Below are 23101 nucleotides of genomic sequence, written 5' to 3'. Positions count from 1 at the left end.
CCCCTGCACCCCCAAAACATTCCTGGCACCCCCACAGCATCCTCTGCACCCCCAAAGCATCCCCTGGACTCCCTGCACCCCTGAAGAACCCCCTGAACCCCCAGAGCATCCTCTGCACCCCTAGAACATCGCCTGCACCCCCTGAACCCCAGAGCACCCCCTGCCCCCCCATCCTCTGCACACCCCAAAGCCATGACCCCAACCCCCAACCCTGCAGCCCCGACCCCTCCTCGCCCCCCACAAACGAGGTCCCCCCCCATCCCCCTCGCTTTGTTTTGGGTTTTTTGGGGTTTTTTTCGGGGTTTTTTTTTGGTTTTTTTTTTTTTCCTTTATTAATTTATACAAAAATGGTCGCGAGCGGCCCCGGCCGACCCCAGCCCGCCCCGTGCCCGGCTCGGGGCCGGAACCCCTGGAGATGCGTGGGGGGGACACCGGGAGGGTATCACCCCCCAAAATAACCCCCCAAAAACCGGGGGGGACCGCAGGGAAGGCTCCCGGGCCACCCTCACCCAGGCACGGCCACGGCGGAGCCCGGGCTGCCCCTGGAGGTGCCCCTGGAGGTGCCCCTGGAGGTGCCCCTGAAGGTGCCATGGGGTGACGGGGCTGGGGGGGGGGGGACGAGCCCCCCAAATCCCGGGGGGGGATCGAGGGGAAGGAGCCGAGTCCCGATCTCTGCGGAGCTCCGGGACCGGGGGAGCCGCACCCGGAGGCTCCCGGGGACCGGAGGTGGGACAAGCCCGGGGGATGGAGGCGGCTCCGGGGTCAGGACCCCCCCGGTGCCCCCCGCACCGGGCACGGGGCAGAGCTGGGGGCGGGAAGGGAGCGATCCTGAGGGGAAGGAGAACCGAGGAGGGCAGGGATGGAGAGGGGAGGGGGATCCTCCGGCAGCAGCGGGGTCGCTTTTTCCCAGGCTCGTCCCCCCGAGCTCGGCGGCCTCTCGCCTTTCCAGGAGCTGAGCCCTGAGGCCTCGGGCTCCTTCCCGTCCCCCACCACCCTCTACTTCCTCCGGCAGCCCTTGGCCGCGTCCCCCATCATGTCCCAGTACTCTCCGAACTCCAGCTTGGCCTCGTTCGGGTCTCCCATGCACTCGATCTTCTCTTCCAGGGGTCCCACGCACTGCGGAGACAACATCGAGGTGATGGGGACATCCCAACAGCCAGGACCCCCCCCAGCTCCTCCTGGCCACGCCCTCTCACCTTGCCCAGGTGCGGCAGCTTCTGCACCACCAGCTCCTGCATCTCGTTGGGGGTCAGGTATTCCTTCTGGCCCTTCACGGCGTAGCAGTGGAACTGGCTGATGACGGTCTCGATGGCCCGTTCCACATCCGTCAGCTCCTGGCAGTCCTGCGGGGGGGACAGGGGGTGAGCGAGGGGGGCGACAGCTCCGTGGAGGGGTGGGACAGGTCCCCAGAGGGGTGGGACAGATCCCCGGAGGGGTGGGACATCCCGCGGAGGGGTGACACAGCTCTCCAGAGGGGTGACAGAGCTCTCCGGTGGGGTGGGACAGCTCCGTGGAGGGGTGGCACAGGTCCTTAGAGGGGTGGCACAGGTCCCTGGAGGGGTGGCACATCCGCGGGGGACACAAGACGAGCCCCGAGCGGGTGGGACTCTCGCCGAGCAAACATTTAATCCCTCCACAACCACGGCAGAAATCTCCTTGTCAGCGCCTGGCCGGATGCGAGGCACCTCCCCAGGCAGCTGTGCCACGTCCCCATCCAGCTGTGCCACCTCCCCAGCCAGCTGTGAGCCCCCATCCAGCTGTGCCACCTCCCCATCCAGCTGTGAGCCCCCACTGCCCGCCTCCCCCACGCAGATGTGAGGCCGCACAGATGTTGCTCGCTCACATCCAGCTGTTGCCGCCCTCCGCAGCGCCTCTGCCCGGCTGTGACAGCCCCACCAGCTGCCATCGCTTGTCCCCCCGAGCTGTCCCCGCCCGGGGCCCGCCAGGCTCAGCCACCGCGGCGTCTCTCGCCACCCCCGGCGCGGCGCGGGCCCGTCCCGACTGGTTCTTCCTCTCCTCCGCACCAGCGGCGGTGGCAGCGTGACTCAGTGCCCTCCGTGCCGCCGGCTTGGGGGCTCCCTGGAGCCCCTCTGCCACCCCATAGACCCCATCCCCGGCGGGGTGGGGGGCGCAGAACAGCCCGACCCCCGCCGCCGGTCACTCCCGGTCACTCCCGGCCGCTCGTGCGGCTCCGTTTGAGGGAAACGCCGGTGATTCACCCAAATCTGCGGCTTCCCCTCGAAACCACAGCCGGTGATGCCCACTGGGCACCCTGCCGAGCCTCAGCCCCGCGCCCCCAAATCCTCCACAGGGGTGGTGGGCACCTCCCGTTTGGAAGCCGAGCAGAACGGGAGCTTTGCTGCCGCTGGGGCATCCTCGGAGAGGTTCCCGAAGGTTCAATCCGCGGGACTCTGCCCTCTGCCCAGAGCTTCCAAGCAGCTCCAAACCCCAGAGCAGCCCCCGGCTCCTGCGGCGTGCCCAGGGGTCACCCCCGGGGTCACCCCCGCCCCTCCGGGGGTCCCGGGGCCGCGGTGTCCCCGCCGGACCTTGCGCTTCTTGCGGCAGTTGCACTGGCCCATCCTGCTGCTCGCTGCTCCTCGGGGGTCTCTCGGGGGTCTCTCCGGGGTCTCTCCTGTGCCACGGGGTCCGGGGGAGCTGGCGGGGGAAGGAAGCCAAGCTCAGCTCTGGGTTCGGGGGGAGCCTCCCCTGTTCCAGCGCCAGGACTCCTCCTCATCCCCGAGCGCAGGGCGAGGAAGGAGCCCCGGGATGAGGCTCCGGAGCTGCCGGGACACGTCCCCGGCATCCTCGCAAGTCGTGGCAGAGCCGAGCGTGGGAGCGGAGGGGGCCCGAGGGGCAGCCCCCCGTCCCGTGGGGCGGCCGGGCCACTTACCTGCAGCACGGGCTGTCCCAGGTGTGCGCGGGCTGCGGCGGGCCGGGGTTTTATACCGGGGAGGTGTGAGTGGGAGCTCCGTGGTGCAAGGCGTCTCATTTGGGAGCCTGGCCCGGCGCCAGCGTGGGGCCGGGAAACGCCTCCTTCCCGGCCACACCGACGGTTCCCCATCCCGGCGGGGCCGGCACCGCGTGGGAACGGCACCGGGCCCGGCTGCAGGCCCAGAGCGGGATCCCACCGGCCCCAGCAGCGCCGGATTCTGGGGCTGAACGCTGGGAATGGGGATATTCCCCTGCCGGGATGTGCTGGCGGATGTGTCACCCCTGTGCCACCCAAGACCCTGCAGAGGACGGGCATCGATGCCACGGAGCTGGTGGCCACCGCGGCCATGGTGGCATCGCTACCGGGGATCTCCCGAGCCCCACCCCGACCACAGCCTCAGCTCTGCCCCCCACGCACCCCCCAGCGCGGCAGGAAGGTGTTTGTGGGGCGCAGGGTGGCACCCCAAAAGCCAGACCAGCTCAAGGGCCATTTGGGGACGGCGCCACGGCGTGCCCAGAGCCACGGGGTGACCCCAAACCAACCCCCCGATCCCCAGCGTGGCCAGCACGGGGAGGGAGGAGATGGGGGCTCAAACCAGGAGCCCCCCAGCAAGAACAGCAGCGATGCTCAGGCTCAGGGAAACCTCTTTATTCGAGCGGCCCCGTCACTTCTTGCCCGCTTTGTCCCTGCGCACGGCCTTGGCCAGCTCCCCGATCAGCCGCCAGTACTCCCCAAATCTCAGCTCCTCGTCGTTGTTCACGTCCAGCTCGCTCATCTTCTCCTCCAGGGAGGGCACGTCCTGCCGGGGTGGGCACACGGGAGGGCGGCTCGGCCGCTTGGAGCCCCCAGAAAACGGGACGGGCACGAGGGGAGCAGGGACTGCCAGCCCCGGGGCACCGGGAGCGGCCCCGCGGTTCTGGGGGACCCCCGGAGCACCGGGAGCGGCCCCAAGGTTCAGGGGGACCCCCGGAGCACCGGGAGCGGCCCCACGGTTCAGGGGGACCTCCGGAGCACCGGGAGCGGCCCCGCGGTTCAGGGTGACCCCCGGAGCACCGGGAGCGGCCCCGCGGTTCAGGGGGACCCCCGGGGACCCCACGGTGCTGCCGCTGCCCCCCTCACCTTCATCATGTTGGGCAGCTGGAGCCGCACCAGCTCCTTGAACTCGCCGGTGGTCAGCGTCCCCTTCTTGCCCTCCTTGGCGGCGAAGGTGACAAACACGGTGACGATGCGCTCGATGGCCGCCTCCAGCTCGGTCAGCTCGCTCGGTTCGGTCCCCTCGCTCGGTTCGGCCGCGGCCATGGCACCGGACACGCCGCTAGCCCCGGGGCTGCAGGGACAGGAGCCCAGAGGGGATCGGAGGATGTCGCCGGGGGGAACCCTCGCCCCCTCCCCGGAGAGGGGACACGGGGACATCAGGGGTCCCCAAGCGGAGCTGCGGGGAGCGATGCCCCACTCACCCCTCGCTGCGGGCAGGTGGTGGCCCCCGGGAGGTTTCGAGGGATTTTGGGAGCTTTGGGGAGTTTTCAGGAGGTTTTATAGCCGCGCCGCAGGAGGGGACAGCGCAGCCTTTGTCCCCCCCGAGCCGGTGTTGGGTTTCCTGATGCGGCCGGACGGACGCGCAGTCACCGCCCGGGCGCCGCCGTCCGTCGGTCCGTCCGTCCCTCTGTCCGCTGCTCCCTCCCCGCCTGGGCACCGGACCAAACCCGGCCTGAGCTCGGCTCGGCCTCGGCGGCGCCGCCCGGGGACCTCCGGTGGGGACAGGAGGGGACAGCGGGCAGAGAATGTCCCGGGGCTGGAGCATCCCCAGGACCGCGCACAGAAACATTCCCGGAATCGGGATGGTTTTGGGTGGAAAAGACCTCCGAGATGATTGAATCCAAACTTTGAGCCCCGTTCCGGGGGTACAGGGCAGGTGTCGCCCCCAGGTCCCTCCCTGCAGGGCTGGGGACAAGGAGGTGACCCCAGAGCCGCGGTGACATTCCGGTGACATCCCTGTCACATCTCTGTCACATCCCGGCCTGGCTCCGGCGGTGTCACCGACCCAGGGCCCGGCTGGGCCCGCACCGAGTGAGAGTTGTGACTCAGCCACCCGCTGACATCATCCCTATTAATAGTGGGCTCTGTAAAAATTAATTAATCCCAATTAATTAGGGGGTTGGAACGGCCCGAGCGCTCCCCTTTAATCAGTGGGTATTTATAACATGGCAGCCCTGGCACGTCTCCAGCTGGCACCCCCGTTCCCACGGGCACCCCACACCTCGAGGGGACCCCAGACCCCACCTCAGGACTGTCCCCGATGTCCCCAACCTCACCCAGGGGTGTGACAATCAGCGAGGCTGCAGCCCCCCCAGGGCACAGGCAGGAATTTGGGGTCCCAAAACCCCAGGGGTGTTTTGGGGGCCGAGGGCAGGGGGGTCCCCAGCACAATGTCACTGTCACTGGTTTGTGCTGAGCCCTGAGGTGCTCACAGGGAGCGGGAGGCTCCCATGGGTGCAGGGTGGCCCTGTCCCCACCCCACAGCCGTCACACCAGCTCACGGGGCAGGAATTGGTTTCCTGCAGCCCCATCCGGGCCCGGCAGGACGGGGGGACGGGGTTGGGACAGTCACCGAGCCCCACATCAGGACACCGGGGTGGCCTCTTGGGAAAGGCCAGGTGAGTCAGGCCCAGTGGGGACAGGTTTGGGGTGAATCACCGGCCCCGGAGCCAGGCGGGCCCGTGACTCCCTGCGCCTGGAATCTCGGGGTGAGGAAGGGGCAGATGCCCCACAACGGGAGGGGAAGGGAGCTCCGGGTCTTTTGTCACCCTGGGATCCCTGTCAGGATTGTCCCCATGGGCAGGGGGTGGGGACTCGGCCTTGGGGACACCAGCGTGGATGGGAGGGGAACGTGAAGGGACCAGGATTGGGAGCATGGAGGGACTGAGGCCATCTAGGGACAGGGATGGGACCATAGAGGGACCTGGGCCATATAGGGACAGGGATGGAACCATAGAGGGGCAGGGACCATACAGGGACAGGGATGGGACCATAGAGGGACCTGGGCCATATAGGGACAGGGATGGGACCAGAGAGGGACAGGGACCATATAGGGACAGGAACCATACAGGGACTGAGGCCATCTAGGGACAGGGATGGGACCATATAGGGACCTGGGCCATATAGGGACAGGGATGGGGACCATAGAGGGACCTGGGCCATATAGGGACAGGAATGGGGGCCATAGAGGGACCTGGGCCATATAGGGACAGGGATGGGGGCCATAGAGGGACAGGGACCATGTAGGGACAGGGATGGGACCATATAGGGACCTGGGCCATATAGGGACAGGAATGGGGGCCATAGAGGGACAGGGACCGTGTAGGGACAGGACCATATAGGGACAGGGATGGGCCATAGAGGGACAGGGCCATATAGGGACAGGAATGGGAGCCATAGAGGGACAGGGACCATGTAGGGACAGGGATGGGGGCCATAGAGGGACAGGGACCATGTAGGGACAGGGATGGGACCATAGAGGGGCAGGGACCATATAGGGACAAGGATGGGGGCCATAGAGGGACAGGGACCGTGTAGGGACAGGACCATATAGGGACAGGGATGGGGGCCATATAGGGACAGGGCCATAAAGGGACAGGACCATATAGGGACAGGGCCCATGTAGGAACTTGTGCCATATAGGGACAGGGGCCATATAGAGGCTTGGGCCATATAGGGACAGGGCCCATGTAGGAACTTGGCCCATATAGGGACAAGGCCAGGTCCATATGGGGATGGGATCATATAGGGACAGGGACCATATAGGGACAAGGAACATAAAAGGACTTGGCCCATACAGGGACAGGGAAGGGCCATACAGGCCCTTATAGGACCACAGGACCCTGTGTGACAGGGTGACCACGAGCAGGGGGTCAGTGTCCACTTCCATATCCTGCTCCTGGGGTTCTCCACAACCTGCCTGGGCTGGGGACCCCAACTAGGGATGGCCACCACGGCCACCACGGTGACCAGCCCAGCAGTGGCCCCTGCCTGGGCTGGAGACCCCAACTAGGGATGGCCACCACGGCCACCACAGTGACCAGCCCGGCAGTGGCCCCTGCTGGCCCCACCGGCTCTCTCTGGAGGGGACCGTGGTGCCACAGAGCCACCGCGGGCAGTGTCCCCAGCCCGGCCACCGCGGCTCCTCCCTGCCCAAAGCCCGGGGATGGAAAAGCCTCTTGCGATGGGATGGGGAGACAAGATCGGCCCAGCCCGGCACGGGGAACTGGAGCGACTGGTTTAGCTGGGTCAAAGTGGAGCAGGGGAGTCGCAGTGGCTGGAACCTGTTCCAAGCTGTGTGTAAAGCTCCTGGCATGTCCCTCGCTGCTCCAGCTTGGGGAACAGCTCATCCCCGGAATCTGCCAGCCCTGCAGGGTCCGGGACCCCCCGGGACCCCCAGAGTTGGGGTTCACCCTCGGTGCTGCTGCCCCAAAAGGTTTGGGGGGCTGGGAATGTGCCTCCATCCGTGCCAGTCCCGGCTCTGTCCCCTCTGTCCCCGCCTGGCACGGAGTGGGCTCGGGGTTAGTTTTGGGCCATGCCCGTCCCTGTCACGAGCCCGGTGACGTTCCCGGAGTCCTGCCCGCCACCATCCGCTCGGGGGACGGGGACACGGCGAGTGAGTGCCACGGAGACCCTCCCGGTGCCCGCCAGGCTCGGGATCTCGGGATCCGGTCCCTCCCGGAGCCCCCCCGTCTCTACCCCACACCCGGAATGAGCCGTGTCCTGCTCCAGACCCCCATTCCCACCTGGGACCCGCAATTCCACCTGCGACCCCTCCTCTCTTTGGGGACCCCCCCATCCATCCGGGACCCCCCCCCCCAGTTTCCCCATTCCCAGGGGGGTTTGCCCCACAGGACCACCGGGTTTGGGGTCCCCGGGCAGGGCCCACCCTCCCCGCGGGGACAGGAAATGAGCGAGATGGGAGCAGAGGCTGCAGGATGTAATTAATTAGCCCCTAATTAGGGCTGGAAGCCGGCACGAGGAGCCCGGCACCACCCGGCCCTGCTGAAAATGCTGCTCCTGTTTGAGGGGGTCCCAACTCCTGGGGAGGGGGGGGGGTCCCAGAGGAATTTGGGGGATGAGGGATTTAGGAGATGAGGAATTTGGGGGATTAGGAATTTAGGGAATTAGGAATTTGGGGGATGAAGAACTTGGAGGATGAGGAATTTGGGGGCTGAAGCATTTGGGGGATCAGGAATTCGGGGGATCAGGAATTTGGGGGATGAAGAATTTGGGGGCTGAGGAATTTGGGGGATCAGGAATTAGAGGGATGAGGGATTTAGGATATGAGGAATTTGGGGGATTAGGAATTTGGGGGATTAGGAATTTAGGAGATTAGGAATTCAGGGGATTAGGAATTTGGGGGATCAGGAATTTGGAGGATCAGGAATTCGGGGGATCAGGAATTCGAGGGCTGAGGAATTCGGGGGCTGAGGAATTCAGGGTCCGAGGAATTTGGGGGCTGAAGCATTTGGGGGATCAGGAAATTTGAAGGATCAGGAATTAGGGGGCTGAGGAATCTGGGGGGATGAAGAATTCGGGGGCTGAGGAATTCGAGGGCCGATCTCCCCGGGGATGCCGGAGCCGGGGAGGCTGCGGGCTCCAGCCCGCTCGGATCCGGGGCCGTAACGGGATCCTCGGCATTATCAGCATCACCGGGGCCAGCTCGGGCTCCGGTTTCTTGGCCGAGCCGTTGCTGGAGCAACGTCGGGCTGGGGCTTGTGGGGCCTTTTCAGCCGGACAAGAGCCCTTTGAGAGCGCGGGGGGCCCCGCGGAGTCACCCGATAGCCCCCGGCGCTCCCCCCGGGCCCCGCTGGCTCCCGGCGACACCGGATCCGTTGATCAGCGCCGGGAGCGGGCTGGCGGCGGAACCGGCCCCGGGGATGCGGCCCCGCTGCCGGTGCTGACAGACGGGGGATGCCCACGGTGCCACCTCGGGGTCACGGCCTGGTCGCCGCTGTCACCTGGGGGGTGTCCCCAACGAGAGACCCCGGTGTCCGTCCCAACCTTCACAACGTCCCCGGTTTTGCCGCATCCTGGGAGGTGGCGAGGGGCACTCGAGGGTGGCACGGGGACCCCGCTGAAGCGATGCTGTCCCCACGGGGGTGCTGCCGGTGCCATGGAGGGGGTTGTGCCCCCCACGCCCTGCCCCCTCGGGGCTGGCCGGCGGTGCCAGCCGGGCTGTCCAGCCCCGGTATCGGATCCTCCCGGAGGGAGGGGGCTTGGAGCTTATTTAACGTGCCCAGCCCGGCCGGGCGGGCGCACTCGGAGCACGGGGAGCTCAGGTGAGCACAGGTGTCTCTGTCCCCCCCCCCCCCCAAACCTCCCCTGAGAACCCCCCAGACCCCCCAGTCCTGCACGGCGGGACCACGGCAGGGGGTGGGTGACATTTGGGGGTGGCAGCGGGACAGGGGGGCTGGTGGGTGACGTGCTGGGGGTCCCGCAGCCGCAGCCATGGGATCGCAGCTGGAAGGGGCCATGGAGACCCTGATCAATGTCTTCCACCACTACTCGGGCAAGGAGGGCGACAAGTACAAGCTGAGCAAGAAGGAGCTCAAGGAGCTGCTGCAGAGCGAGCTGGGGTGTTTCCTGGAGGTAACTGGGACCAGTTTGGGGGCTGGCGAGGGCTGGGGTCTCCTTTTCCCCCCATTTCTCAGGACAACGGTGCTTGCCCAGCTCCAGGGCTCACCCTGTGCCCCCCACCCCAGACCCAGAAGGACGCGGGGGCCGTGGAGAAGATCATGCAGGACCTGGATGAGAACGGCGACGGGGAGGTGGATTTCCAGGAATTCGTGGTCCTGGTGGCCGCCCTGACCGTGGCCTGCAACACTTTCTTCTGGGAGAACGCCTGACCCCCCTCCTGCCACAGCAGGACCTGGGCTCCCGACACCCAGAGTCCCCCAACACCCCCCCAGCTGGCCCCCTCTGCCCCCCAGCATTCCCAGGGGATCCCGCTGGGATCCAGCTCTGCAATAAAGGCACCAACCCGAGGTGTGTTGTCAACTCCTTCCCTCATTCCCGCTCGGAATTCCTGCTCTGTCCCCCCCCTGTGAGTGCCCCCAGGGAATATCCTGCTCTGGGGTCATGGGGAAATCCACTCTGGGATCAAACCTGGGATCCACCCTGGGATCAAACCCAGGATCCACCCTGGGATCAAACCTGGGGTCCACTCTGGGATCAAACCTGGGATCCACCCTGGGATCAAACCTGGGATCCACGCTGGGATCAAACCTGGGATCCACCCTGGGATCCGCTCTGGGGTCACCAGGAAAAGCCACTCTGGGGCACTCCAAGGGCTTGGAGATGGTCCTGGGATCCACTCTGGGATCAAACTTGGGATCCATCCTGGGATTCCCCCCGGGTTCCACACTGGGATCAAACCCAGGATCCACCCTGGGATCAAACCCAGGATCCACCCTGGGATCCACTCTGGGGTCACCAGGAAAAGCCACCCTGGGTCACCCCAAGTACCTGGAGACAGCCCTGGGATCCACCCCAGGATTCCCCCTGGGATCCACCCCGGGATCCCCTGGGGCAGGGTGACCCCGGGTCGGGCTATCCCAGCCGGTGTGGGACACCGGGAGCACCGGGGTTTGGGAATGGGGGGGGACAGGCTGGGACTCGCCACGGGCGGCTCCAGAGGCGCCGGCACCGCGCCCGCGGGGCTGGAGGAACCGGTTGGGATCTCCCGGGGATGGGATGGGATGGGGCAGGACGGTGGCCAAGGGCTCCAGCAGGGCCGGCAGCGCCATCACCCGCCCCGGGATCGGGATCCGCCTGCCTGGGATGGGATGTTTTTAGGATTTTAAAAGTTGAAGAGCAATGAAATGGTTGTGGAAATGGTAATAAGGCAGTCCCATAGTTACATTATGGTTCCGTGACATGCCCATGACAATTCCATGACAACTCCATGACAATTCCATGACAACTCCATGACAATTCCATGACAACTTCATGACAATTCCCTGACGATTCCATAACAACTCCATGACAACTCCATGACAGTTACATGACGATTCCATGACAATTCCATGACAATTCCATAACAACTCCATGACAACTCCATGACAATTCCATGATGATTCCATGACAACTCCATGACAATTCCATGACAGTTTCATGACAGTTCCATGACAATTCCATGACGATTCATGACGATTCCATGACGCTTCCATGACAATTCCATGACGCTTCCATGACGACACCGCTCCCTATGACGTCACCAGGACTCCACCCCGGATTCCCGCCAGAACGTCCCCGCCTCTCCCTTCGCCCCGCCTCTTTCCCCGCCCCCTCCGCGGCTGCACCAACCACCGCCCACCGAGGGGGGGCTCGCGCGGCAGGGGGCGTGGCCAAGAGCGCGGCCGCCATTTCGGCGGGGGCGGGAGCGGCGCCGGCGCCATTTTGTCGCGGGCGGCTGAGGGAGAAGCGGCGGCGGGAGCTCAGCGCCAGCCCCGGCCCCGGCCCCGCGCCGGCCCCACACCGGCCCCGCACTCACCCGCTCGCCCACCGGAGCCACCGGAGACCTGGCGACCGTGTGCTTCGGTGAGTGAGCGGCCCAGCTGCGCGGGGGCGGAGAGCCGGGGGGCGATCCTGAGGGCCCGGGGGGTCCCCTCAGGGTCCCCTCATGGCCCGGGGGGCCCCTCAGGGTCGGGGCTTTTCCCCCTGACCGGGCTCCGGAGCCGGGCCCGAGGGGGTGGAGCTGTTTTTATTTTTTTCCCTCAGGAAGAAAAACGCTTTAAAAACCACTTCAAATTATAAAAAGCTGCTGTATATTAAAATAAAATTATTAAAAATCATTTAAAACAGGAATAAAGATTTCTGTTGACTCTATTTCTAGGTGTAAATCCTCTCAATAAAGCGGTTTTTTGAGGGTATTACAGAGTGAGCGCATCCCGGCCGCCATCCACCCGTTAAATTTGCTGCTAATTATAAATTAAATTAATAAATCGATCTGCAGAGCTCCGAGGTTGGAACCCAGCGTGTTTCTGTAACATCCAGCACTAGGGGGGATTTAAATCCATGACCTGAGGGGATTTAAACCTCGGTGTTTTTAAAGGATACGATGCTTTTGTAGCATCACCTTGGATTTTTATTCCCAATTTTATTCCCTGTGCCCTTAAAATTGGGGTTTGCACCTTGGTCATGCTAAGAACATGGGAAATGTGGGGGTGTCACTGTGCTGAAGGCATTTGGGTGTTATTTACAGCTGGATTTTTGTGTTATTACTCATAAAAAACCGATAAGGTATTCACTGGAAAAAAAAACCATTTTTACTAAAGATAAATTAGTTAAATATATACATATTTATTAAACCTGGTAGAGAGTTAGAAAACATTAAAAATACATAAATTTATAATTTGCCTCGCTCTTAGATCTCTCCACAGAGAACAGGGGATTTTTAATGTTTAGTCATGTAACTATGTAATAAATTATATTCATTTGATGTCTTGAGTTCTGGTTTGCATCTTTGCTCTGAAGATGCCATTTGGTTGCCATCTTCCTGCTGGATTTTTATATTATTCCTCCTAACATTGCTGAAACATTCACTGTAAAAATATCAGTTTTTGGTAAGGGAGAAATAAAGGAATTAAAACTGGGAGAGGGCTAAAAAACATTAAAAACACCAGAATCAGAACGGAAAAATTCTGGCACTGAATTACTGAAAATAAATGAATATATTACTCATTTCCACCACCCATGGAGGCAGAACAGAAGGGATTTTGAGTATTTAGTGGTATAAATGCGTGCTAAACATCTAAATTTTAATATTTGGGGCCTGTTTTTTTGCAGATTCTCTGAAGATGGCTGCACAGTCAGCACCGAAGGTCGTGCTAAAGAGCACCACCAAGATGTCTCTGAACGAGCGGTGAGGAAGCCAACGGCACCTTCAGCTCCTAAGAAATCATATAGATATTTTTTTTTTTATTATTTTTAATTTTTTTTTTTTTTATACTTAATTCTCACTATCCAAAATCCAAAAACCCACCGTGGTTTTTCCGCCCTCTTTTAACCTCGTCCAGCGAGCGGGTGCCTCCACACCCGCCTTACCCTCCGACCCCTGCGGCACGCAAAGGTTAAAAGGGCCAAAAAAAAAAAAAAACCAAAAACCGCCAAAATTCGGAGGGATTTCTCCGTGTCTTTAGCTTGTTGATTCGCCTCGTAAATCCGGTGGGATGTGTTGTAAGAGCAGAGACCAACCTCACACCCTCCCTGTCTCTCCCACATGTTTTGACATTGGTATTTTGGCTCTGCTGCCGCGCCCGAGGGTCCCACCCGCCCGGGTGGGCTCTGTAAGAGGCCGGCGGCGGCCTCGGAACCGGCCCGAAGGCTCTTCTGGGCCTTGTAAGAGGCAACAGCTTTGGCTTCACCTCCATCTCTCTCTGTCCTCGAGCTCTTCCCGTGGCTCATCCCGCTGGGTTTTTCCACGTGTGGCTCCTCCGTGACGACTAACGGGTGTCCCGCTGAGCACTTTGGGGTTAAACATGCTGGGATGGGGCAGCTTCTGAGCTCAGGCTCCTTCCCTCCCTGTCAGCCCAAACTCCTCGTTTTTAGGGGGTGGATTTCATTTATTTCATTTGAAGGGGTGGATTTTGTTTTTAGGGATGGTTTTTTGCTCGCCAGCTCCCAGGAAGCTGCTGGGGTGCTGCTTGGGAGCTTTATTTACCATCTCTCTCTAATGGAGAAATTAAACACCACTTAAATTCCCAAGTGGCCTCGTTTCAGGAGAGCTGTTGGGTGGTGGGATTTTGTACAATCATGGAACTGCCAAGGTTGGAAAAGGCTTTAAGATGATCCCTTCCAACCTGGTGCCAGAGGACACCAAGCATGGCCTCTTCCCAACCTACCTCCTGGCCTGGAATTTTGACGCTTTTCCCAGATTTTTTTGGGGGGTTGATTTGGCTTTTGCTGTCCTGTTTCCCCCCTCCCTCCTGTCACGACCATCCCCGCTTCCTGCTGGTTGTCACCCCTTCTGCCATCTCTAAACCCACTAACCTCCAGCTTTCTCATTCCCACTGAAAACTTCCACCTCATTCCTGCCTCTCCGGGCCTCGCTGCCAGCGAGGGATCCGGAATCCCATAAGTGCCACTCTTTGCATAAGGTTCATGGGAGCTGGAGCCCCACTCGAGCACCGTGAAATGCCGATAATTGTGTGTTTAAAGCTTTAATTAAACCCCGTTTTATTCGACCTTGAAGCTTCACTAACATGCTGAAGAACAAACAGCCGATGCCGGTGAATATCCGGGCCACCATGCAGCAGCAGCAGCTGGCCAGCGCTCGAAACAGACGTCTGGCCCAGCAGATGGAGAACAGACCGTCTGTGCAGGCTGCTCTGAAGCTCAAACAGGTGAGGGGAAAGGAGATTTGAGCCTTGCAGGATGTGGAAAAAACAGCTGCGGCAAGAGAAAGAGGCCAGAGAAGGGAAGGGGATGGAGGGTGAGTGTGGGGAGCTGCTGGAGGGAAGGAAGCTCGGGGGGGACCTTCTGGTTCTCCACAGCTCCTGACAGGAGGGTGGGGTTGGACACAGGAGGAGTTTTTTTCCTGGGGAGGGTGGTCAGGCCTTGGCAGGGGCTGCCCAGGGAATTTTGGAGTGGCCATCCCTGGAGGTGTCTAGGGAAAGCCTGGATGTGGCACCTGGGCTGTGGGCACAAGGTGGGGATTGGACTCAGTGGTCTGGGAGGTCTTTTCCAACCTGGAGACTTTTGGGATTCTGTAAAAAAGGTGTTGGAGAGTGTCAGGGATGGAGAAGGGTCTGGAGGAGTAGCTGAAAGAAGAGATTCCAGGGATCTGCAGCTCCAATCTCTGCTCCCTGTGACAGGGACAGGACCCTGGGAATGGCTGGAGCTGTGCCAGGGGAGGTTTAGGATGGGTTTTAGGGAAAGGTTCTTCCCCCAGAGAGTGCCCAGGCTCCCCAGAGAATGGGATGAAGCTGTGCCAAAGAGGTTTAGGATGGGTTTTAGGGAAAGGTTCTTCCTCCAGAGAGTGCCCAGGCTCCCAGAGAATGGATGAAGCTGTGCCAGGGGAGGTTTAGGATGGATTTTAGGGCCCCCAGAGGGTGCTGGGCACTGCCCAGGCTCCACAGAGAATGGGCACATTCCCAAGGCTGCCAGAGCTCCAGGAGTGTTTGGACACCACTCCCAGGGATGCCCAGGGTGGGATTTTGGGGTGCCTGTGCAGGAGCAGGAGTTGAATCCTCATGGATCCCTCCCAACTCAGAGCATTCCACGATCCAAAAAAACAAGATACCTGGGAGGGCAGAAAATTTCCACTTTTCCCCTCAGATCAGTAACACATTGTCACTCCCTGCTTGTCGGTGGGGGTGTTGGGTGCTGGCTGTTGATGTCTCCTCTCTGTTTTTCCAGACAAAAGGCTCATCCCGGGTTCCGGGAGCTGCTTCACCTCCCAGTCCCACGGCAGCGACAGCCCCTAAAACCCCACCCTCCCTCTGCAGCCGGTGCTTTTTCCCTGATGGGGAACACAGGCCTGCCCTCCAGGCACACCCCCTGCATTTCCAGCCCTGTCGTGTCCCCAATCCCAGATTGCTGCATGACTCCTGTCCCTCCTAAATCTTCTCTTCCAGAAGAGCTTGAAGCAACGCCTCGGCAAGAGCAACATCCAGGCGCGGCTGGGCCGGCCGGCCGGAGCGCTGGCCCGCGGAGCCCTGGGCGGCCGGGGGCTGGCCCTGGGCCAGCGGGGGCTGCCCCGGGGGGCCCTGCGGGGCCGTGGCACCCGGGCCATGATCCGAGGAGGGGTGGCACTCCGAGGTCAGTCCCCTGCCATCCCCCCCTGTCCCCCCTGGGGCTGAAATCCCACTTGTCATTGTTACCAACATTGCGGTTGGCACGTGCCTTGGCTTGTCTGAACCAACTAGGGGCAACTGAAGTGTTTCAGCCCAGAGATGCTTTTGGCTGGCCAGATCACCCCAGAGACACTTTTGGCTAGCTGTGTGTGTGGTGTTTCACCCCAGAGACACTTTGGCTGGCTGGATGTGTGGTGTTTCACCCCAGAGACACTTTTGGCTGGCTGTGTGTGTGGTGTTTCACCCCAGAGACACTTTTGGCTGGCTGGATGGTGGTGTTTCACCCCAGAGACATTTTGGCTGGCTGTGTGTGTGGGTTTCACCCCAGAGACACTTTGGCTAGCTGGATGTGTGGTGTTTCACCCCAGAGACACTTTTGGCTGGCTGTGTGTGTGGTGTTTCACCCCAGAGACACTTTTGGCCGGCTGGATGTGTGGTGTTTCACCCCAGAGACACTTTTGGCTGGCTGGATGTGTGGTGTTTCACCCCAGAGACACTTTTGGCCAGCTGTGTGTGTGGTGTTTCACCCCAGAGACACTTTTGGCTGGCTGGATGTGTGGTGTTTCACCCCAGAGACACTTTTGGCCAGCTGGATCACCCCAGAGACACTTTTGGCTAGTTGGATGTGTGGTGTTTCACCCCAGAGACACTTTTGGCTTTCTGGATGTGTGGTGTTTCACCCCAGAGACACTTTTGGCTAGCTGAATGTTGCACTTGGGTGTGTGGAGACAAGTCCAGGCTTGCAGGAGCTCTGGTGGTGGTGGGTTGGAGCTTCCTCCCATCACAGGGTCTGCTCCTCAGGCTTATCTCTGCCAGAGAAGCTTTAAGGCGATGGTGAAGGAAAGGAGTTGGTTCTGATGGAGGGTTTTAATGCAGAGATTTATTCTGGCTCACAGGCCTCTGAATCCAGACTCCTGAACTGCGTGGGTGCTGTGCCTTCTAACCCCGGGGAGAGGGGCAGGGAAGGGGTAGGGAGCCACCAACCAGGTACAAGGGACAAAGGACACCTGGATGGCCCAGTGCCACCCAGGGGTATAGGGCATCCTTTGAATCTGCCCTTCTGGAGTTCCAAGATTCACAGACAGTGCTCAGCAGGGGTCAGGGTGGGGAAAGGAGGAGTGATTGACACACCTGGGAGGGAATCTAAGGTCAACCATGAAATCACGCCTCAACACCCGCTTTTCTGGCTTCTCCCCCCAAGGTCAAGGCCTGCTGCGCGGTGGGAGAGGGATTGCCCCCCGGATGGGCCTGCGGAGAGGCGGCATCAGGGGCCGCGGGGGCCCGGGGAGAGGCGGCCTGGGCCGGGGCGCCATGGGCCGGGGAGGCATCGGTGGCAGAGGTGAGTGCCCTGGGAATTGCAGGAATTCATCCCTAATCCAGCTGGGATCCTTCTGTCCTGGCTGAGGCTGGGGCATGGAGCCTGCAACCCCGAGAATTCCAGGCGTGGAATTCAAAGCTTTTGTCCAAGATGTGGTTGGTTTGAAACTGAAGCTCAGCAGGGGTGGGAGGGGAAGCGCCATGTTGGTGTTAGGCTGGGATTGAGGAATTCTTGGGAAGCTCCTAACTTGAGTGATGAGAAGGAGCTGGGGGTGTGTCCATGAGTCAGGCATGTCTGTGGGAGTCCCCAAGGGGCTGAGAGGGATGGAAAATCCTGGGGTGGAGGGGTGGGAAATCCCGGGATGGAGGCAGTGAGGAGTTAGAAATCCTGGGATGGAGCAGTGAGGGGGTGGGAAATCCCGGGATGGAGGCAGTGAGGGGATGGAGGCAGTGAGGAGTTAGAAATCCTGGGATGGAGGCAGTGAGGGGTGGGAAAGGGGAGTCTTGGATGGAGGCAGTGAGGGGTGGAAATCCCAGGATAGAGGCAGTGAGGGTGGGAAATCCCAGGATAGAGTGCCGTGCAGGGGTGGAAATCTTGGGATAGAGGCAGTGGGGGTGGAAATCTGGGTGATAGGGCAGTGAGGGGTGGAAATCCTGGATAGAGGCAGTGAGGGGTGGGAAATCTTGGGATGAGGCAGAGGGTGGGAAATCCCGGGATAGAGGCAGTGAGGGGTGGGAAATGTTGGGATAGAGGCAGTGAGGGGTGGGAAATGTTGGGATAGAGACAGTGAGGGGTGGGAAATCTTGGGATGGAGGCAGTGAGGGCTGTGAAATTCTCGGGATAGAGGGGTGTGAAATCCTGGAATGGTGGCAGTAAGGGGGTGTGAAATCCCAGGATGGAGTAGTGTGAAACCCCCGGGATGGAGGGGTGTGAAATCCTTGGGATGGAGGAGTATGAAATCCCAGGATGGAGGCAGTGATGGGCTGTGAAATCCCCGGACCATCCCATGACCATCCCGTCCCCATCCCGGCAGGGCGCGGCATGGCCGGGCGCGGCCGGGGCGGTTTCGGCGGGCGCGGCAGAGGCCGGGGCCGCGGCAGAGGCTCGGCACGGCCCGCCCTCACCAAGGAGCAGCTGGACAACCAGCTGGACGCCTACATGTCCAAGACCAAGGGACACCTGGACGCCGAGCTGGACGCTTACATGGCACAGACGGATCCCGAGGCCACCGACTGAGGGGCCGGGACTGCCGGGAGGGCTCGTTCCCTCGGGAATGCCCGAGGGGAATCTCAGACTTAGTGTGTTCTTCAATGTTTTGATACTCTCTGTTGTATTAAACTTTTTTTGGATTGTTCTTTTCCTGGGATCTTTTTGGTGGTTTTTCCCTGAGGAAGCACGGATGGGATGGAGCTGCTGGGATGCACCCGTGGCTTGGAGACCAAGGCTTTGTGTGCCTCTGGAGCTCCCTGGCTGGGTTTTGGGATGAGTTTGTTGGGTTTTGGGATGGTTTGTCGGGGTTTTGGGATGGTTTGTCGGGTTTTGGGATGGTTTGTCGGGGTTTGGGATGGTTTGTCGGGGTTTTGGGATGGTTTGTCGGGTTTTTGGATGAGTTTGTTGGGTTTTGAGATGAGTTTGTTGGGTTTTGGGAATGTCGGGTTTGGATGGTTTGTTGGGTTTTGGGATGGTTTGTCGGGGTTTTGGGATGATTTGTCGGGGTTTTGGGATGAGTTTGTTGGGTTTTGGGATGGTTTGTCGGGGTTTTGGGATGGTTTGTCGGGTTTTGGGATGGTTTGTCGGGTTTTGGGATGGTTTGTCGGCTTTTGGGATGGTTTGTCGGCTTTTGGGATGGTTTGTTGGGTTTTGGGATGGTTTGTCGGGTTTTTGGATGAGTTTGTTGTGTTTTGGGATGGTTTGTTGGGTTTTGGGATGGTTTGTCGGGTTTTTGGATGAGTTTGTTGGGTTTTGAGATGAGTTTGTTGGGTTTTGGGATGGTTTGTTGGGGTTTTGATGAGTTTGTCGGGTTTTGGGATGATTTGTTGGGTTTTGGGATGGTTTGTTGGGTTTTGGGATGGTTTGTTGGATTTTTGGCATCAGCCCTTGTACATTTTGGGATGGCTGGAGTTCATTTAACCCCCCTGAAGCCAAATCCAGCCATCCCAGCAGGAAGAGCCTGACTTTGGGTGTTGTTCTCCTCCCAGATCCTTTTTGTTCTGCACCAAAAATCGCTGTGGGCTTGGGGCAGGTGGAAAAGTTCCCTGTTTCAGTGGATTTTGGGGGGTTGAAGTTGGAGTTCTTTTGGTGTTTCTGTGTGGTTCAAGTGTTTGTTTAAAGAAACGAGAGGCAGGGACAGAAAATTGAGCCAGGACAGTGAAGGGGAAATGCCTCTTTTCCAGAACAGGCTCCAAAATTCATCATTTTTTTTAAAAAAAGATGAATTTTTATAACTAAAGGGTCTGTGCTTTTATCGCCCGTGCTTTAAGTTTTCCTGTTCCCTTGGAATCTTGCATTTTTGGTTACCTAAAGGAGAGAGAATTCGCAGAACTCTGTGTGGGGTTTTCTCTGAAAATGGGATTTTCCTGAATTTACTCCGCAGGGGCCGAAGGAGGAGGAGGGGCTGGGGCAGCTGTGGATGGCACCGGGCATCCACCGGCTCCTGCGTCCCTCCCGGTGAGGCGTTCCCGGGGGAGAACCGGCAACGGGACCCGCGGGATAACCGGAGCCGGGACCCGCGGCGTTCCCGGTGGGAGCGGGGCCGAGACCCGCGGCGTTCCCGGTGGGAGCGGGGCCGGACCCGCGGCGTTCCCAGTGGGAGCGGGGGCAGGGACCCGCGGCGTTCCCGGTGGGAGCGGGGCCGGGACTCGCGGCGTTCCCAGTGGGAGCGGGGCCGAGACCCGCGGCGTTCCCGGTGGGAGCTGGTCCGGACCCGCGGCGTTCCCGGTGGGATCGGGGCCGGGACTCGCGGCATTCCCGGTGGGAGCGGGGCCGGGACCCGCGGCGTTCCCGGTGGGAGCGGGGCCGGACCCGCGGCGTTCCCGGTGGGAGCCGGGCCCGGCGGCGCCGGGGGCGGGGCCCGTCTGGGGGCTCGCGCCGTGCAAGCGCGGCCGTGATTGGCTGGCGGGGCGAGGCCCGGTGTCACGGGCGCTGCCATTGGCTGAGGCGCGGCGGCGCCTCACGCGCTCCGGCCGCTCCTTTTGTTATTGTAGGGACGGAGTTGGGAAAGGGCTGAGGGAGCGGGAACGGGACCGGGGAGAGAGGGCCCGGAGCAGGAGGAAGAGAGGGCTGGGAGGAGGAGGAGAGGGCTCCCAGAAGGCGAGGGAGGCTGAGGGAAAGGGCTGAAGGAAGGAGGAGGAGGCTGAGGGCAGGGCAGAGGACTGAGGGAAAGGCAGGGGCTGAGGGAAAGGCAGGGGCTGAGGGAGAGGGCTGAGGGAAAGGGCTGAGGGCAAGGCAGTGGCTCAGGGCAGGGAAGGACAGCGGGCTGCAGGCAGGGCAGCACCACCGTGAGCCGGAGGAGATGCCGCGGGAGCCGGGCCGCGAGTGACGGCAGCCGGGGCCGGTGGAGGTGAGTCCCGCCCGAGCCATCCCCGGTGCCCTGGGGGTTCCCGCTGAGTCCCCTCCTTGAAGCCTGTCAGCCCTGTCACCTTCCTGTGGTGTCCCAGGAAGATCCCTTTGGGAGCTTTGGGACACTCGGGACGGGGTCTCTCTTGCAGAGTGAGGACGGGGCCGGGTCTGGCCCCACTGAGCCCAGCTTGCCCCAAACCCGAGCGGGCTGAGCCCTGCAGAGGGACGGGGATGGCTCCGACCCTTCCAGCCTCCCCTGAGGCAGCCTTGGGATGCAGCCCCTGGAGCTGGGGGGGAGCAGGACCCCAGGTCCCCTCTCCCACTGCTTTTAGCCCCAAAACGTGAGGCAGAGGATGGGCAGGGAGCAGGGGTGAGATGCCCAGGATGAACCCCAGAGCCTGGCGGGGGGCTGAGGGTCTCACCCCCACCATGGGGAGCCCCATGGGGGGTCCCTCAGCATCCCTGGAAGTGTCCCCACACCGAGATGGCATCGTGGAGGAGCCGGGCACGGGGGGACACGAGGGGAGTGCTGGCAGGATTCCCTCGCAGTCCAAGATAAGGAGCAGAGAGCGGCGGTTTGTTGTGTCTGCCGCCATCCCAAGGATTTTCCAAGGCTCTGGAGCGCTGCAGCCAGGCTCTGGCGTGAGCAGGGTCTGGCAGAGAGGCAGGAAAGGGAGAAGACGGCGAGAGAGAGAGAGAGGGGTTAAGGAGCGGCGCCAGGCTGGGCTCTGTTTAGTCTGGCCTCGGCGGCGGCTGCGGGAGCCGCTCCGTCCCCGTGGCACCGGGCACGGACACAGCCCTGCTCCGTGCCAGGCTGGGGACACCGCTGTCCCCGCTCCGTCCCCGTGGCACCGGGCACGGACACAGCCCTGCTCCGTGCCAGGCTGGGGACACCGCTGTCCCCTAGCCTGATGCCACCATCCAGCTCTGGCTGTGCTGCTATGGGGAGCTGGGGACACCCCGAGTGTCCCTGTACACTGTGTTCTGTCACCTCACCCCAAGCTGGGGACAAACTCTGGCACCTCAGGTCGTGCCATCAGCCCGGGAGCACAGCACCCAGGCTTTGGGTGGCATGGCTTTGTCACCTGGAGGGTGCCACACACGTCCCTGGTGCCAGCGGCTCGGAGTCCCCTGCAGCAGGGTGACCCGCGGGGACACGCCGTGCCTTGCAGGGCCGCAGCGCCATGTCCCTGGGCAGCGACAGCGGCCCCGGCATCGTGCACAGCCTGCTGTGCCACCGGCAGGGAGGGGACAGCGAGGCCTTCGCCCGCCGCGCCATCCAGAGCCTGCTCAGGAAGCTGAAGGAGAAGAGGGACGAGCTGGACGCGCTGGTGGCCGCTGTCACCTCCGGAGGGGCCCAGCCCGGCCAGTGTGTCACCGTGCAGCGCACCCTGGACGGTCGGCTCCAGGTACCCCGGGACACCGGGATGGGCACACAGGTGAACCCACCCACCCACCCACCCCACGTAAGGGGGTTGGGGTGCCCCATGAGCCCCCTCTGCACGCTGCGGGAGCGGCTGGGCCGGATCCCCTGCCCGCAGCCCCCTCCCGTCCGCAGCTGCCCTGCCCGGTGAGTCAGTGTCTGCTGGCCGGGGGAGCGGGGAGGGGGAGATTGTTGTGTCTGGAGCCGGGAGGCGCGGGGGGACCCCCGGCCTGGCGCCAGCCCTGTGCTGGGGGGGATCCCGGTGTGGGGGCTTGGGGGGTCCCGGTGTTGTCACCCTGGGTGGGATCTCGGTGTTGTCACCCTGAGGGGGATCCCGGTATGGGGGCTTGGGGGATCCCGGTGTTGTCACCCTGGGAGATAATCAGTGTTGTCACCCTGAGGGGATCCCGGTGTTGACACCCTGGGGGGATCCCGGTGTTGTCACCTTGAGGGCAATCCCGGTGTTGTCACCCTGGGGGCAATACCGGTGTTGTCACCCTGAGGGGGATCCCAGTGTTGTCACCCTGGGGGGGATCCCGGTGTTGTCACCCTGAGCGGGACCTTGGTGTTGTCACCCCGAGGGAGATATCAGTGTTGTCACCCTGAAGGGTTCTCAGTGTTGTCACCCTGAAGGGATCTCGGTGTTGTCACCCTGAGGGGATCTCGGTGTTGTCAGCCTGGGAGGGATCCGGGTGTTTTCACCCTGGATGTGATCTCGGTGTTGTCACCCTGGGGAGGGGACACAGCCCCTCACTCCCCCTTTGTGTCCCCCCTCCCCGCAGGTGGCCGGCAGGAAGGGTTTCCCCCACGTCATCTACGCCCGGCTCTGGCGCTGGCCCGACCTGCACAAGAACGAGCTGAAACCCGTCCAGTTCTGCCAGTTCGCCTTCGACCTCAAGTGCGACAGCGTCTGTGTCAACCCCTACCACTACGAGCGCGTGGGGACCCCCGGCAGCGGTGAGCCGGGACCCCCGCCCGGGGGGCTCGCCAAGGGGGGGTCACCAGCACCCCTAATTCCCCCCACACACACCTCT

The 23101-nt window shown here is 61.8% G+C and overlaps 4 protein-coding genes across 10 annotated transcripts; 2 read left to right on the top strand and 2 right to left on the bottom strand.

Annotated features, from left to right (window-relative positions):
- Positions 1 to 302: 302 nt before the first annotated feature.
- Positions 303 to 3019, bottom strand: S100A14 (S100 calcium binding protein A14). Its single transcript, XM_050984646.1, has 4 exons — positions 2891 to 3019; positions 2547 to 2655; positions 1197 to 1343; positions 303 to 1116 (listed from the first exon to the last, which is right to left on the bottom strand). Exons 2-4 carry the CDS (start codon positions 2577 to 2579, stop codon positions 997 to 999), a joined length of 300 nt encoding a protein of 99 aa, XP_050840603.1. The 5' UTR covers positions 2580 to 2655; positions 2891 to 3019; the 3' UTR covers positions 303 to 996.
- Positions 3020 to 3565: 546 nt separating this feature from the next.
- On the bottom strand, positions 3566 to 4633 carry S100A13 (S100 calcium binding protein A13). Its single transcript, XM_030233692.2, has 3 exons — positions 4390 to 4633; positions 4052 to 4259; positions 3566 to 3731 (listed from the first exon to the last, which is right to left on the bottom strand). The coding sequence occupies exons 2-3, from the start codon at positions 4229 to 4231 to the stop codon at positions 3597 to 3599; spliced, it is 315 nt and encodes a 104-aa protein (XP_030089552.1). The 5' UTR covers positions 4232 to 4259; positions 4390 to 4633; the 3' UTR covers positions 3566 to 3596.
- A 779-nt stretch (positions 4634 to 5412) lies between these two features.
- On the top strand, positions 5413 to 9922 carry S100A1 (S100 calcium binding protein A1). Of its 4 annotated transcripts, none has more exons than XM_050984518.1 (3): positions 5413 to 5586; positions 9488 to 9562; positions 9676 to 9922. In XM_050984518.1, the coding sequence occupies exons 1-3, from the start codon at positions 5419 to 5421 to the stop codon at positions 9817 to 9819; spliced, it is 387 nt and encodes a 128-aa protein (XP_050840475.1). In that variant the 5' UTR covers positions 5413 to 5418; the 3' UTR covers positions 9820 to 9922. The 4 variants fall into 4 exon arrangements, with proteins under 4 accessions (XP_050840475.1, XP_050840476.1, XP_050840477.1 ...); XM_050984519.1 differs by having other exon boundaries at positions 5504 to 5586; positions 9414 to 9562; positions 9676 to 9908; XM_050984520.1 differs by lacking the exon at positions 5413 to 5586 and adding an exon at positions 5609 to 5676 and having other exon boundaries at positions 9414 to 9562; positions 9676 to 9908.
- Positions 9923 to 11391: 1469 nt separating this feature from the next.
- CHTOP (chromatin target of PRMT1) lies at positions 11392 to 18452 on the top strand. Of its 4 annotated transcripts, none has more exons than XM_050984571.1 (6): positions 11392 to 11512; positions 12761 to 12836; positions 14166 to 14316; positions 15553 to 15733; positions 16970 to 17107; positions 18120 to 18452. In XM_050984571.1, exons 2-6 carry the CDS (start codon positions 12772 to 12774, stop codon positions 18320 to 18322), a joined length of 738 nt encoding a protein of 245 aa, XP_050840528.1. In that variant the 5' UTR covers positions 11392 to 11512; positions 12761 to 12771; the 3' UTR covers positions 18323 to 18452. The 4 variants fall into 4 exon arrangements, 3 of the variants coding, with proteins under 3 accessions (XP_050840528.1, XP_050840527.1, XP_050840529.1); XM_050984570.1 differs by having other exon boundaries at positions 15550 to 15733; XR_007779814.1 differs by lacking the exons at positions 15553 to 15733; positions 16970 to 17107; positions 18120 to 18452 and adding an exon at positions 15332 to 15463 and having other exon boundaries at positions 14166 to 14405.
- The last annotated feature ends 4649 nt before the right edge of the window (positions 18453 to 23101 follow it).

The sequence above is a fragment of the Serinus canaria genome, chromosome 25, assembly GCF_022539315.1.
Source record: "Serinus canaria isolate serCan28SL12 chromosome 25, serCan2020, whole genome shotgun sequence".
In the NCBI taxonomy this organism is placed as follows: Eukaryota; Metazoa; Chordata; class Aves; order Passeriformes; family Fringillidae; genus Serinus; species Serinus canaria.
This window is presented reverse-complemented; position numbering and strand designations above follow the sequence as displayed.

Excerpts from the sequence above, each read along its gene's own strand:
- S100A1 (XM_050984517.1), top strand. The coding sequence starts at position 9,087 with ATGGAGGGGGTTGTGCCCCCCACGCCCTGCCCCCTCGGGGCTGGCCGG. Across the intron at positions 9,253-9,413 it reads TCGGAGCACGGGGAGCTCAG|CCGCAGCCATGGGATCGCAG; the intron begins GTGAGCACAGGT and ends GGGGTCCCGCAG. Across the intron at positions 9,563-9,675 it reads AGCTGGGGTGTTTCCTGGAG|ACCCAGAAGGACGCGGGGGC; the intron begins GTAACTGGGACC and ends CCCCCACCCCAG.
- S100A13 (XM_030233692.2), bottom strand. The coding sequence starts at position 4,231 with ATGGCCGCGGCCGAACCGAGCGAGGGGACCGAACCGAGCGAGCTGACC. Across the intron at positions 3,732-4,051 it reads AGCTGCCCAACATGATGAAG|GACGTGCCCTCCCTGGAGGA; the intron begins GTGAGGGGGGCA and ends CCACCCCGGCAG.
- S100A14 (XM_050984646.1), bottom strand. The coding sequence starts at position 2,579 with ATGGGCCAGTGCAACTGCCGCAAGAAGCGCAAG. Across the intron at positions 1,344-2,546 it reads ACTGCCGCAAGAAGCGCAAG|GACTGCCAGGAGCTGACGGA; the intron begins GTCCGGCGGGGA and ends TCCCCCCCGCAG. Across the intron at positions 1,117-1,196 it reads AGCTGCCGCACCTGGGCAAG|TGCGTGGGACCCCTGGAAGA; the intron begins GTGAGAGGGCGT and ends TTGTCTCCGCAG.
- CHTOP (XM_050984570.1), top strand. The coding sequence starts at position 12,772 with ATGGCTGCACAGTCAGCACCGAAGGTCGTGCTAAAGAGCACCACCAAG. Across the intron at positions 14,317-15,549 it reads CTGCTCTGAAGCTCAAACAG|AAGAGCTTGAAGCAACGCCT; the intron begins GTGAGGGGAAAG and ends CTTCTCTTCCAG. Across the intron at positions 17,108-18,119 it reads GGGAGGCATCGGTGGCAGAG|GGCGCGGCATGGCCGGGCGC; the intron begins GTGAGTGCCCTG and ends CCATCCCGGCAG.